This window comes from Carassius gibelio, chromosome A15 (assembly GCF_023724105.1).
Source record: "Carassius gibelio isolate Cgi1373 ecotype wild population from Czech Republic chromosome A15, carGib1.2-hapl.c, whole genome shotgun sequence".
Taxonomy (NCBI): domain Eukaryota; kingdom Metazoa; phylum Chordata; class Actinopteri; order Cypriniformes; family Cyprinidae; genus Carassius; species Carassius gibelio.
This window is the reverse complement of record NC_068385.1, coordinates 21,334,960-21,350,094: the sequence shown is the minus strand read 5'-3', so window position 1 is coordinate 21,350,094 and position 15,135 is coordinate 21,334,960. Positions and strand designations below refer to the sequence as shown.

General features: G+C 36.2%; 1 protein-coding gene across 2 annotated transcripts in view; it reads left to right on the top strand.

The window, feature by feature from the left end:
• Positions 1-15,135, top strand: part of LOC128029400 (cell adhesion molecule DSCAM) — a 132,281-nt gene that overhangs the window by 98,057 nt on the left and 19,089 nt on the right. For both annotated transcript variants that reach the window (XM_052617181.1, XM_052617180.1), the window contains exons 9-16: positions 3,078-3,356; positions 3,524-3,643; positions 4,328-4,507; positions 12,357-12,553; positions 13,871-13,967; positions 14,168-14,296; positions 14,561-14,728; positions 14,848-14,918. In XM_052617181.1, coding sequence (XP_052473141.1) covers positions 3,078-3,356; positions 3,524-3,643; positions 4,328-4,507; positions 12,357-12,553; positions 13,871-13,967; positions 14,168-14,296; positions 14,561-14,728; positions 14,848-14,918 — 1,241 coding nt within the window. The remainder of the gene's footprint in view (positions 1-3,077; positions 3,357-3,523; positions 3,644-4,327; positions 4,508-12,356; positions 12,554-13,870; positions 13,968-14,167; positions 14,297-14,560; positions 14,729-14,847; positions 14,919-15,135) is intronic.

Below are 15,135 nucleotides of genomic sequence, written 5' to 3'. Positions count from 1 at the left end.
ACTTGCGTCGTCGCGGACATCACACTCCCTAGACAAATGCACAAAGTCTGAACCAACTACCGAGGATGCACGTCCAAAATCAGCAGTACTTTTTGTTTTTTTTTAATCAACGGTACTTTGTATTGAGAAACGCGCGCAGACCTACGTCACCAGTCTATTTGCCTAATCTACCCGGTACTTTACACCGCGGTGGAAACGCAGAAAGCAACAGGTCTGGGGGGAAAAAAGTTCCTGGGAAAAAAAGTTCCTGGTACAAATGTTCCGGGTAATTTCGGTGGAAACGCGGCATAAGAGTGGAACAGAAAGTATCAGTAGCACTGTTAGCATCCAAAGATGCAAACAGTTTAGGGGAAGGAAGTGAAGATGAAACCATTGCAGATAGCCGGGAGGGTCAAAGTGTGCTTAGGTTATGTCGAAAGATGACATGTGGAGGGGTAAGTGATGTGTCAGGGATCATGTTGAGGTTAAGAGTGAGGAGGAAGTGATCCGACGTGTGCAGTGGAGTAACCAAAACATGATCAGTAGAGCAGTTTCGTGTATAAATAAGGTCCAGTTGGTTGCCTGATTTGTGAGAAGCAGTAGTTGACACTCGGTTGAGATCAAAAGAGGCAAGCAGAGTGTGGAAAGCGGCAAACAGAGGTTTATCTAGATCAATGTTGAAATCTCCAAGCATAACTAGGGGAGTACCATCCTCAGAAAAGGTTGAGAACAACACATCTAGTAACTCAATCTAACATAATCACCTCACTATTCACATGTAGCAGCTGATTGGTTTCTTTTCACATCAGCAACCAATGAGCATGCTGCTCAACATTCAAATACTTGTTCTTGCTGTAGCAGTTGAAACACACTTCAGAGACCTTCCACCTTCCCCAGCTCCACCTGTATAGATCTAATAAGGGGTAATTTCACGCATGTTATATGTGCAGCAGCAGTATTTCTTGCATAGATGCAGTGGATGTACTGGCAGCAGAATGTCTCTGGAAGTATTCACATATAGTCACATTAACATTGACATATATATTATGATGCTAAACTCTCAGAGAGATGTTATGACAGAACTATGAATAAAAACAAATTAACCAATAATGAAGGATAAAAAAATATATAATAATAGTCCATAAGCATCCTAGAGAGCATTTGTTTGGGCAAAAATCTGCACAGTGCTCCAGGATGATTTGCTGGGAAAGAAAAACTGCGTCTTCTAAAATTGAAAAGGAAAAATGTGAATATATATGACTTATACAGAGAAGTTTTCACCATTTTAATCACTATTTTTTTTTAATAGTTTAATGATCATTTCACATTCTTGCAGGATCTCATAGCTACAGTAATTAAACATGACAAGCTTTACCTTAAAGCACAGTTAGAGCACTAATTAGAATAATCAAGACAATAGGCGGAGTTTCACTTTTGTGCATGGGGGGGCACCTACCAGTAGATGCGGTGTTCCCCTCGGAATGTCTGTTTCTCTTTACGCAAACTTACTACAATTCTTGCCGAGTTACTATACGTATGATCAGAACTAGCGTGCGCAAGAAGCGTTACTGGATGTACGGCAAGTCAAATAGTTCAAAATACCGTCCTAAATCTTAAACTTGAAAATAAATTTAAGACGTGAGGTTTTTCAACTTGAATTGTAAAAACATAAGACAAAAATAACGGAACAACTGCAAGATGAATAATTAAAAAAAAAGAACATAAACGGGAGTGTGAGAATCATTTTACTATGCTGCAGTGTAGCAAGAAATTTGTCCCTTTTTGCTTTCCTTACATCCAGGTGTGTTTGGTGTATTTGCATGCGGGTATGTTGCCAAATCCGTGGAATTTAGGCTACTTTGGGAAAATGTTTGATTAACTAATGGTTGAAGTGCCAGAGTTAGAAAACTCCACACTTTTACTAGTGGGTTTATTAAAAAAACGACGAATGTCCATTTTGTTTATTTAGCATGTAGACTAAAGCGGGAACAGAATGAGAAGAGAGTCCACTCACGTAACTTACCGCGATACTTTGAAGTCCACCAAAATAAGCTTATTTTTCAATATAGTAATTAAAAATAAGTAATTCTAAACTTATTATATCCACAAAAATTATAAGATAGGACAAATAAAATTAGAAAATATGAATTCTGTATTTATTTTTATTTTTCAAAGCACAAGACAGTGCCCCCCTTAGCCCCCCCCCCCCCCCCCCCCCAAACTCCGCCCATGATCCAGACATTTATATCATTACAGTTAAAATATACACTAGTTATACTGCAAAACTGTGTTGTGATGTGTTTGTGAGTTCAAAGTTTCAAAGTCATAAAGACAAAAAAGAAAAAATCCCTGATGTGATTGAGTTTGCTAATTTTCTTCATTCATGGTTAAACTTCTGAAGTGTGCGAAGGGATTCCCTGGAGTCCATTATCCCCATTTTGTTGTGGATTAAATAAGCACTGAAGTGCTGCTTTATTTCAATGTTATTTTAACTCATTGATTCTCAAACGTGACATGCTGACTAGCACCATGCTTGCGAAGTCCTTGGAGAATGCATTATGACGAATTTACCAGGAGACGAAAGAGCCCTTTTATAGTCTTCTTTATTTTGTCTTTCTCTGCTCTGTTTCTCCCTCATTAGTTCACATTATGCCTCCTCCTCTGTGAAATCGCTAGATTCTGAGCTGTAATGACTTGTTATGAAGGCCGACTGGAGCCTTGTTATTGCAAATCACAGATAATTGTACATGTGTGATCACATATGTTCTGTCCACCAGCCAATGTTGAGTGTTTTCTAAGCTGTTTGTCACGTCCACTTAGAATACACTAACTGCTTATTTTATGTGTTTTATTTCTTCATAAAATGACATTATATGCAAATAAATTCAATCGATGGATATATCAAGCTTGCTTTATACATAATATAGTGAAGACTGGGGTTATAACTGTACTGTTGAAGCCATACACTAAGTTAAACTTTTGCTGTGCAATAATATGCTAAAATAATATATTATAATTGCATTGTTTGTGATTTTTATTTTTCTGGTGGTGCATGTCTAAGAGCATCTCTTTTACTACTCCGTCTCTCTCTCTCTCAGTGCCCCCTCTGATCCAACACTCAGACTCTCAGAGCGCTTCCATTGGTCAGCGTGTCTTTATCCCATGCGTGGTCATATCTGGTGACCTGCCGATGTCTATAACCTGGCACAAAGATGGACGTCCAATCAACGCCAGCCTGGGTGTCACCATCGACAACATAGACTTTACTAGCTCATTACGCATTTCAAACCTGTCGGAAATTCATAACGGCAGTTACACCTGTATAGCCCGTAACGAGGCTGCTGCTGTTGAGCATAGTATACAGCTCATCGTTAAAGGTTTGCGATCAATTAATGCTATTCTTATATATAATATTTACCAATAAAGTGTTGACTCTTTGAACTATTTTCTAGTGCATTTAGCAAAAATGTCTGTTCAGTTTTCATTCTTTAAATGCTTTTATATTTGTAAATGTTTTGAAAATTCATAATCTTTTTATGCTCAGTTCCACCACATTTTGAGGTACAGCCAAGAGACCAGGATGGCATATATGGGAAATCAGTGATCCTTAATTGTTCAGCAAAGGGAAACCCAATCCCCACTATAGTATGGAACCACTCAAAAGGTATGCTATTTTTTGCAAATATGTAATTGTATTATTTTTTTGTTGTATATTACCAGTCTCAGGACAAAAAAAAAAAATGTTAAAGACTATAATCAAAATGAAACATTCTTGCAATTAACAATTTCTGTAAAAATATGGAGGATATCCTGGAAGTCTGTACCATTTTTGCCCCACAAATCTTGGCAGTCAAGATTATTTTATTTTGTTGCCCAGATAGGCTGTAGCTTTGGCAGATTAAGTTGCTAATGTAGTATTATGGTGTATTTCATATTAGTGAATCCCACAGGGTCATCTAATCCTAATCTAGACAAGACACAAAGCAGATCCCCTCAGAGATCTTTAAATCCAATAAAGAAATCATCAGATGCAAACACAGCATAACTAAAATTGTTATCGATTGTGAAATAAGGGGGGTGTAATGCTATTGGCTTATCAGATGTTCAATAATATTTTAAATCTTACCACAGAAATTTTGTCTCATGAAGCAGTGTTTTTGTTTTTTTATACTTAAAGGAATACCTTACAGAGTAGCATTTTAAAATATTAAACATTCATTAACGTAAATGTATTTAAATGAAACATTAAATGTTCATTATAATAGTCTACATTAAAATATAGAAATGTACAGCATTTCTTAATATATAGTGTATCTATATCTTACATTGTTTGTGTTTTCTGTCAAAGGTTCTGGCGTACCTCAGTTCCAGCCCATAGCCTTGAATTCTGGTTCACGTATCCAGCTCCTGGAGAAGGGCTCTCTGCTCATAAAACACGTCCTGGAGGAAGATTCTGGATTTTATCTGTGCAAGGTCAGCAATGACGTGGGAGCAGATATCAGCAAGAGCATGTACCTCACCGTTAAAAGTAAGACCCTGTCAAGTGGAGCATGTTGATTGTGTGTGTGTGTGTGTGTGTTTTTTTCTATACTGGTGAGGACTTAAACCTCAATACACACCAAATAATGGGGATTTGTGTCACTGTGGGGACCTAAATTGAGATCCTCATGGGTACAGAAGCTTATAAATCATACAGAATGAGTTTTTTTTTTTTTTGAGATTGTAAAAATGCACTGTGAGGTTTTTTGTGAGGGGTATGTTTAGGTGTAGGATTGGTGTAGGGAAATAGAAAATAGTTTGTTCAGTATAAAAACCATTGAGCCGAGTGAGCTCAATGCACTGCAAATGAAAAAACAAAAACAAAAAAAAAACTTCCAAATAGAATAAACACCAGCAAATTAAGAAAAAAATCTTCATCAATTTGACAACAACACACATGCAAATTCTCAAAACACAACCAAAAAGAGAATTTGCAGCACATTTTCTGTATTTGGTTGTTGTGAGAATTCGCAGCATGTCTTGTCAAACTGATGAAGGTATTTTCTTAATTTACAGGTGTTTTTTCTATTTGCATGTTTGTTTGTTTTTTTCTTCATTTGCAGCAAGTTGAGCTCTCTCAGCCATTTTACTGTAATTACGCCAATGGGGAGTCCCTACAAAGATAGTGAACCAAGACGCGCGCGCGTGTGTGTGTGTGCGCATATGAGTGAAATAATGTATGGTGTTTGCAATGTAATCTGATGCTGTTAATACACATATGCATTGTATCTAAATGGTTTTGTTCTCTTTGTATGGTCTGTCCCTCTCTATCTAAGAAGTGTATGTCTCTGTGTGTGACTAAGTGTGTGTCTGGGCCTGAGGGTCTTCTGCCCTGTTGAATGCTGTGTGTACGTTATTGTGCTCCTTGGTGAATGGTTTATTTGTTGAGCAGGCAAAGACTTACATCCCCTCCATTTAACCCACTACACAGCATTTATGCCCACTCTGGCATGAGGAGAAGACAAAACCAACAGAGCAGTGCCACCAGTAATTTTAATTATATCACTTTCCTTTTGTCTAAACATCACCATCGCCACCCAATTAGATCAGCAAAAATGAATTAAATTAAATGAAGACATTAGAAAGAATGTTCATGCTATATTTGACGTTACCATAAAAAATATTTGAGACATGACTACCTTAAAAGAAGTCCATAGAACTCGTGTTTTAGCATTTTGCATCATGTGAGCAGCCCAGGACAAAGCCTTGGGGAGCACCAGAATGTATTTAATTTTATACTGTCCATTTAAAAACGAGTGTTTTATAGATGCAATGGTCAAAACATTTTTTAAATTACCCAGATTTTCAAGGCAAGTATACTTGGTCAAAATGAAAACCACATTCTGATATTCCCCTTATGCATGTAGTGTTCACATTGACTAGTGCTTTTGATTCTGCATTATTTCAATCTAGATAGATAGATAGATAGATAGATAGATAGATAGATAGATAGATAGATAGATAGATAGATAGATAGATAGATATTTTTCAGTGGATAAGGTGCTTCATTCAGAAGGGCTGACTCAAATGCACCAGAGAGCTGGAAGGGATGTCAAGGGGCTATCTAAATATCTATATATAAATAAAATGTAATAAAAAAATAATAATTATTAAAATACACTATATATATATATATATATATATATATATATATATATATATATATATATATATATATATATATATATATATATATATATATATTATATAATAATATTATTATTATTATTATTATTATTATTATTGTTTTCATTTAAATCATCATTTTTTCCCCTTGTGTGGGTCTGGTTGTGCTCCTTCGCCTTCAGTATCAGATAGAGCACATGCTCAGACTGTGACCAATTGTGCAAGAAAAAGGGGGAATTGCTTCAGCATGGCAGCCTGCTGCACTCCACCAACCACACACACACACACACACACACACACACACACACACACTTGCACAACCCCTCCCAATCCAGAGAATACACCTCACTCCATTGGCCTGCACAGAGAAGGCAATGAGTGTGTGTGTTTGTGAGAGAGAAGGGGCTAGATGGCCCACTCAGGCGTGGCAGTGTGACAAGGTGGCCTAGTTTCCCAGGGTGCCCCTGTACTGGTGATAAAATGAGGGCTGAAATGGATTATATACACACAGAGTTGCTGCTGCAGCATCTGTATTCATATGAGTTTATCATAGTTAATTCACACCCAGCCATAAATGCTGGCCCAAATTGGGAATAATATTTTAAGGCTCACTTACTGTGCACACTGAAAGAATTTGAATGGTCTGTGATTACAATTTTGTCTCTTTTTCCAGTTTTACATACTGTATAAAAGTAAAAATTTTTTGGCTCCAAGTTCATTAACTGCTTAGCCACTATAATGAGTCTCTGAATCTCCACCTTTTTAACCCCTCTGCATCTCTAAACTCCACTAACATGCTTCATTGAACTGACAATAAAGACCATTAAAGACTACATATGTGCCACACTCTTGACTCATATTCTGTGTGTGTGTAGACAGAGAGAAATATTACTTGCATGCTTGCCTTGATTACTTTGTTTAAATGTGAAGCTGAACATTTGGCCCAGGTTTCAGTAGACCACACACACAAAAGAAGGGACATTTTTTGAGAATAATGGATTTCTGAACAGTAGTAGAGTAATGTTATGTTTGTCAGAAGGGAACACACATTTTAACAGTAAATGGTTAATGAAAAATGATATATTTTAGGACATATCAGCATTAAAATCTCAACAACGGTGACAAACAACGTATTCAGATAAACAGACCAACTCTGAACATCACAAAACTAGATACAAAAAAATGAACATAAAAACAGCAAAAATAAAATATAGTTAGAATAAAAAGTTAAAAAGACAGTTCAGCTCATAATTTATTCATGCCGCAATGCATGATGGGAGCCATGGATGAGTTTTTATTGGCTACAATAAGCTTTTTTGATGGTCACCGTTGTTGTGATGCTCACGCTGATTCCTGATGTCTGTGTGTCCAAACAAAAGATTACTTTTTTTACGTAGAACTAACTATTAAAAACATGTCATACTATGTCAAAAATGCTGGGTTGCTTACTTTTCTTTTTCACTTAATTTATGTATGCAGTAAAGAAACTTAAACTCAGGCATCCAGGTCACTCTATAACAAATAGCTCAAATCACAATCAATGGCACACATGATTGCCTTTGCTGTGGTCTGTCTGTATGATATAATTCAGTCACCACAGCCACATAAAATCTAAAGATAATAACTGAAGGGTCAAGATCCCAACTAAAGCAAACATTGACCACTATAATGGTGATACACAAATTGTGATTTTCTCGTTTGGTGATTCTGCTTGTTAACATCAGGTGCCTTCAATAATGGTCAATCATAACTCAATTAACTTCTTAATTATCTCATTAACTTCAACTCTGCTTCAGTGTTACTTTTAACACTGCTTCAGTGTTTATATGAGTCCACACTCAAGAGTGTTAAATTAACACTGGGGATTTTGCTGTGTACACGCTGTATACAAATACCTTGTGTAACTAGACTGTCAACTGTCAACCAAACTGTCGCTTTATCACAATGTTTAACATTTGAACAAAATCTTACAGGTATGTAATATAACATAACCTTTTTGTAACAGAAAAGTTACATATATATATATATATATATATGAATGGCTATAAAATAATTGCATGTTGTTTGTGGACAAGACAACATTTCCTCACATGTTGTGCATATCAAACTCTCTTCTGTGCTCACTGTGGCTTACTCTGTGGTTGCTGAAATGAATAAAGAGAGATTCTGTTTGATGTGCAGTTATAGCTGCCATCAGTGCTCCCCTCTCAGGAGCCTGTAATATTGCTGGATATTAAAAATATACATCAACTAAGCTGTTATGGGAATACCATTTAGAGCCCCTCTTGCCTGAAGCCCCTCTCATGCTGACTGCAAGACTTTAAATTAGATTATACACACTCTTTTGGATGTGTGCTAAGGAGAATTTCTAAGAACTGTGGACTCACCATATCGGGAATATTTTTTTTTTTTCACATTGCATTCAATACCAATGTCTTCTGCAACATTATGTGATTTGGTAAAAAAAATAAAAAATAAATAAATAACCTGCAACAATTAGAATCCATCAATAAAAGTCAATTTCATTTTCTCCATAGAGAATGTTTGTTTTTTGTTTTTTAACAATAATGTTTACAGAGCTACCAGATTTGTTGGCTGTAAGCTTTTGTAGAAGCCACACTTCATTATCATTTCAATTTATAAAAGAAAAAAATCTTAACTTTAAAACTGGTTTAATAGCAGAATTACAACCTGTCCACCAACCAATACGCTCGTATAGGTCATTTGTCCAAATCCCTGAAATACGACCCATCAGAGCAGACACCTCTATCTGCAAAATGTCGTTTTCATATTAATGTTTTGTACTTTTTTATTTGCCCTCTGGTTTGTGTTTCGTGTAGCTCAGTTGGTAGATTATTGCGTTATACCTTGATATGTAATCATGCTATCATGGGTTCGATCTCAGGGAAATGACGTGCATGAAAATGTATATGCTCAAAAAAATCATAATTTAGCATGATTTCTGTGAGGGTTAGGTTTAGGGGTGGGGTTAGGTTAGGTGTGGTAATTCGAATGAATAAGCAACCTAGTAAAATATGTAGGAAATACTGTGAGATCAGTGCATTTTGATTGGTAATGACGTTATATGTAATTTCATGACGACAGACGCAACGCGATACTGTCATTATTTTTACGCCCGCTAGAGGGCGCTTAACTTTAAAACGTAAATATAGGTTGTAATAAATGCTTGCACAAACAACCTATATGGTCGTTTTTTGTTGGAGGACCAGCTCGAAATTACTCCCACTCCTATAAAGCATTGCACACTACAGTACATCATTTTAATTTAAAATTTTTAAAAAAAGAGGCGCTTTGCTATTTTAAGGAACTGAAAATAAACTGTGACATAGACCAACTCAAACCTGGTCTGGTGCAATATTTATCCTTTGTTATTTAAAGATGTAATGCTAGTAATATGCGCCTATAGGTGGTGCACAGCACATGTACACTTTGTACACTTTGCTTATTACACCGCGGGGATGTGTGTAAACACATAAAAAAAAAAATAATTAAATAGCAAATCCACTATGGTGTGAGCACAATTGGCTTTTAAAGGGGATGGGAGAAGACACTCTGATTGGTTTATTGCACATTACGCCCAAAACACAACCATTACTCATTAAGATATACAGTAATGTAAAAATGGGGAACCCATGATAGCATGACTTAGGGGAAGTCGTGGCCTAATGGTTAGAGGGTTGGACTCCCAATCGAAGGGTTGTGGGTTCTAGTCTCGGGCCGGACGGAATTGTGGGTGGGGGGAGTGAATGTACAGTGCTCTGTCCACCCTCAATCCCACGACTTAGGTGCCCTTGAGCAAGGCATCGAACCCCCAACTGCTCCCCGGGCGCCGCAGCATAAATGGCTGCCCACTGCTCCGTGTGTGTGTTCACAATGTGTGTTCACTGCTCTGTGTGTGCATTTCAGATGGGTTAAATGCAGAGCACAAATTCTGAGTATGGGTCACCATACTTGGCTGAATGTCACTTCACTTCACTTCAAAATATAGAGACACCCCGTTTAGACCATGTACCTGGGTTCCCCAACTGTTTTCCCATCATTAAACTAGCTCATTAAGCTTAAAATAACTATCTTTATAGTCATCACTAATACTATCACTACTATAGTTATCACTACTATAGTTATTGCTAAAGAGCAATAACATTTAGAAAAAACTGAGGGATATTTAAAAAAAATGTTAATATGCCGTACTTAAAATTCATAGCTGTCATGCAAAATAAATCAGCGTTCTATCTTATGGTGCTGCTGCTCAGAGCTTGTGAGTGAATAAGAGATGAGCGTTAAACGTTCACAGGCCTGACTCTGACACTTTCCATCATGTCAACTTCCGCCACTTCACACCGCACTAAACGACTCTCAGAGGCCGGGCGCGGGGAGACTGCATGTGTGCGCCCCTTTATCTTTTCCTCTCTGTCGGTCTGTATGTCTGTTCTTGAATAGTTGATGCTGTGGGCGGACCATACAAAATCACATATCGCAGTATGAAATATTACATTACGACCAAAAAATGACCAACCGGGTGTTTGTGAAAGAACTGCAGGTTGATAAAAAGCTAATAATGAAATCAAATGTAAAATTTAAATAAAAGTGGCTGCACAATTCATTGAATTAAATCTAAGATATAAATCATTAAAAAAGAAAAATTTATTAAATAATAATAATAATAATAATAATAAATATTCTGTCTTATATGTTATATGACCTTTAACTAACATCAGAGAACCAAGAACATGCCAATGTACCTTAATGAATAAACCATTAACGTTAAATCTCAGGGCTACAAGTAAATATTTAACACCTAAGGAGTCTGGCTGACCGAAAAAAAAAAACATTTTGGTATCCCCTTTGCTAAATACATGTTTTTGGAAATGATAATACACATATTTACTGCACAAAAGAAATGTACAGTGTCTCTTTTGACTGCTATTTTTAATTGGAACATAATGGACACAAACCAAAATCGAAAGACTTAAAAAATCAGTACAAATATAACTATGAATCAGATAATTCTGATTTCACATTGTGATTGGTTTGATACAAAATCTATTTTAAGTTTACAAATAAACAAAGTTTTTGGATTTTGGAAAAAATGTACATCAAGGGAATTATTATGATGCAAAATGAACAAGAAATATTATAACCATTGCTATCAAAGTGAAAGCAGTACATACTGTACTAAATAAATTTTATTATTATTATTATTATTATTATTATTATTATTATTATTATTATTATTATTATTATTATTATTATTAATTTTGTAAACATGCAAAAAAAAACTTTTAGTTCAACCCCCTTTATAACAAGGTGTTACTTGTCATATTTTTTTTGGGGGGGGGGGGGGCATCTTGCTCTATATTTTCACATTTTTATAAAACTTCTAACTACTGTAAAGAGGTTCTGATATCCAGTTGATTCATACATACCACCACAAACTATATTCTGTACGATCATAGGGTCCAAACCTAGTGCATGCTGAATTGCAGAGTTTTATTCACATTCCAGCTTCACCTGTGTTAGTATTGCTGAGCGAAACAAGCTGAAGGATCTATATGAATAATGAAGTGTTCTCATCATTTAATCATAGCCATGTCTGCCAGGAAAGAGAGAGAGATAGAGAGAGAGATCCCTCACAGTGCTTCGGGGTAACAAGGTTTTCAGGGGTGAGACAGGCCTGAGCATGGTCTCCCGTCTCTTTTCATGTCTGCGCTTGCAACGTGAACTTCTCACCAGTGAACAGCTCAGTTTGCTTTCAGCACAGTTACTTCATATGAGGAGATCCCATAACAGTTGTTTCATGTGTGAAAATTGTAAAAAGCACTATACAAATAAATGTGAATGTTGATATATAAAGGCATTATATGACCTAAAATGAATGATGAATTTAGACCAAATTAGTTGTCCACAAGTGTTATCACAGGACTTTTCTTTCATATACATTTTTCACAATTCTACAGCTTCTTTTATTGATAAATTAGTTTGTTTCTCGGTGAATGTAATATAAAAATTCTGTGTATATAATATATTGTATATTATGTTCACATTACAGTAATTAAAATAGATTTATTTATTTAAAGAAAAGAAAGTGTTTTATAGGGGATGTATTTCTGTGCTGTGCATGTGGCTGGGTCGTCACTGACGGTAAATATTATTCCATGCATAACATCACTCTCGTTTCTCCTTCTGTTCAGTTCCTGCCATGATCACATCTTACCCCAACACCACACGAGCAGAACAGGGTCACATGACTGAGATGAGCTGCACTGCTCACGGTGAAAAGCCCATCAAGGTTCGCTGGGAGAAGGAGTCTCATATCATCAACCCAGACATGAGCCGCTATGTGGTCACTGTGAAGGAAGTGGGAGATGAGGTCATATCCACCCTGCAGGTGAGCCAGACACCATCTACACTGAGAATGCAATCGTACGCCTCATTTCCAAAACACGTATTCAGGGCTGCCCTGGACTAGCTGTTAGCAACCGATATCATTTCATGTCAAAGGTCATCCACCATTTTCACACACTCACATTTGTCCTGATTGTCATCATGAAACTTACAACTCATTTATACTAGGGTAGCACTTTATTGTACAGTCCTGTTCCTCATGTACATACTGTGTATTTATCATATTAATTACAATAACTATGTAATAACTAGGTACTAACCCTGAACCTACCCCTAAACCTAACCCTACCCCATGTAGTTACCTTATATTACCAGAAATTTATTAGATAAATACACTGTTAGTACACTATAAGTACATGCAAGTACACGTACTGTAAAATAAAGTGCAATTGCTATGTGACAGCAAAAAAAAAAAAAAGGAGACAACAAAAAGCACAAAAATCAAGTGTGGTGATGGTTTCAAATGGCATTATATTAAAGTCTATAAAAATGCAAATGTATAAATAAATCAGCCAGTCCTTATGGGTGACCTTGCCTAAAAATAAAATGACCCTGGAAGACAAATGTACCTTGTAACATAAAGAGGTTCTGCAAACACTTGATAGTTTCAATAAGTATTATTGTAGAGGTCTACAGATCTGTGCAACTTTTATGTTTAACGTTGCACAAAAGATCACTCATAAATCATGCTAGTCATTAGTAAGAATGTGCAGAATTATTATTATTTTTTTTTTTTTTTTTTTAATTTCATGAAAAATCAAGCACAAAATCTGGGATGTTGAAATAACATGCTGGTGGATGTTTATGCTTGTGCCACATTTACTGTATCCAAACATAATATGATACAAGCATTCATAAATGCTTCAGTGTGTGTTTGTGTTGCCCATTCTGAGGAATGATGAAAGGAAATTATTGGAAAAAATATGTTCTCAAAAACATAAAAAGCCATGGGAATTACTAAAATATTTATAATTTTCTTTATTTTTCTCCACTCTTTAATATTGCTCATATACATATTGCTTTTTTATTAATGTTTGTGCAAAACAACATTTCACAATGTCTGTAGAGGGTCTTACTGGAGTCATATGTAGACCAATAAGTATAATCTATTGAATATAATAATTTGTCTGTCCCTGACATACTCATAAACATCCAAATAAAAGGCTGAAATAATTTTAAAACAATTCTTATCCATGAATGAATGAAATGTGAACAGCAAAACTCCCATAGCAGTTAATAATATCATTTACCGAAAGGCCTTTATGAACTAGTCAAATGTGTAATATTGGTGTCTCCACAGATCTTACACACCGTCAGAGAGGACTCTGGCTTTTTCTCTTGCATTGCCATCAACTCATATGGCGAAGATAAAGGAATCATTCAGCTGATTGTACAAGGTAAAGTTTCTGCTTTGTTCTTGTTGTTTTAATTTGAGCTTGCATGAATGTAGCATTCAAATTACACGATAGTTTATTATTCTAAAGTATGTTAAGAATATATTCAAAATAGGAATGCATTCCGTATTAAGAATGCATTCAATATATTCTCATGTCAAAACATGCTTCATTGTCTAATCTCTGCCAACATTTCTCCGAAGATCGTCCTGATCCTCCTGAAGTTGAGATCAGAGAGGTGAAGGACCGAACCATTGCACTTCGCTGGACAATGGGCTTTGATGGCAACACCCCTATTACAGGATATGACATCAACTATAAAAACAAATCATGTATGTGTGTGTCTCAGATCAATTCTTATTATTTATATTCTGTAAGGCAAGAATTGTTCATAGTATTAGGTGTTTTATGCAGTCATATATCATGTGTTTCATCTCTGCTAGAAGCTGGAGTTTATTGACCAGTCGGCATTTTGGACTGGAAAAATCTTGTTTTTTATATATTCCTTCACCCTTTAAACTGTGGTAAAATGACTGTAACATAGCCTCTTGTGGTTTATAGCATTATCACTTTGTATTGCTCTGTATTCCTTTAAGCTTCATGGGCCTCATCTCAAATGACCAAAGACGTCTCCCCTCAGCTGAATCAGGCCACCATCATTGAACTCCACCCTGCTTCCACCTACAACATCCGCATGTTTGCCAAAAACCAGATCGGTGAAAGCAGGCCAAGCAATGAGCTGACCATCACCACAGATGAAGCACGTGAGTACTGCTACAGCTGAAAATGTTGCGAGTCTTTGTGAGTATTAGACATTTTATTATCTGTGTCGCCACCTAGTGGCTCAGTCTATGATTTTCTTTTCTGCACGTGATCAATCTAGCACCTGATGGCGCTCCTCAAGATGTGCAGCTGGAAGCAATCTCATCCCAAAGCATCAAAGTCACATGGAAGGTAATTCTGAAGAACAACACATGCAGATATGCAAAATTGGAAAACTGGTGAAATCATTTTTGCTGAATATGTTGTGTATCAAAAGTAGTGATAGGTGCCAACACTCTCATACAGTTTGTACATACCCCCAAATTATGTATTTCTCATCACCAAAGAAGTACTTACTTTTGCAATTTGGAATACAGATACATTAGTTTAAATTTTTTTATTTTTATTT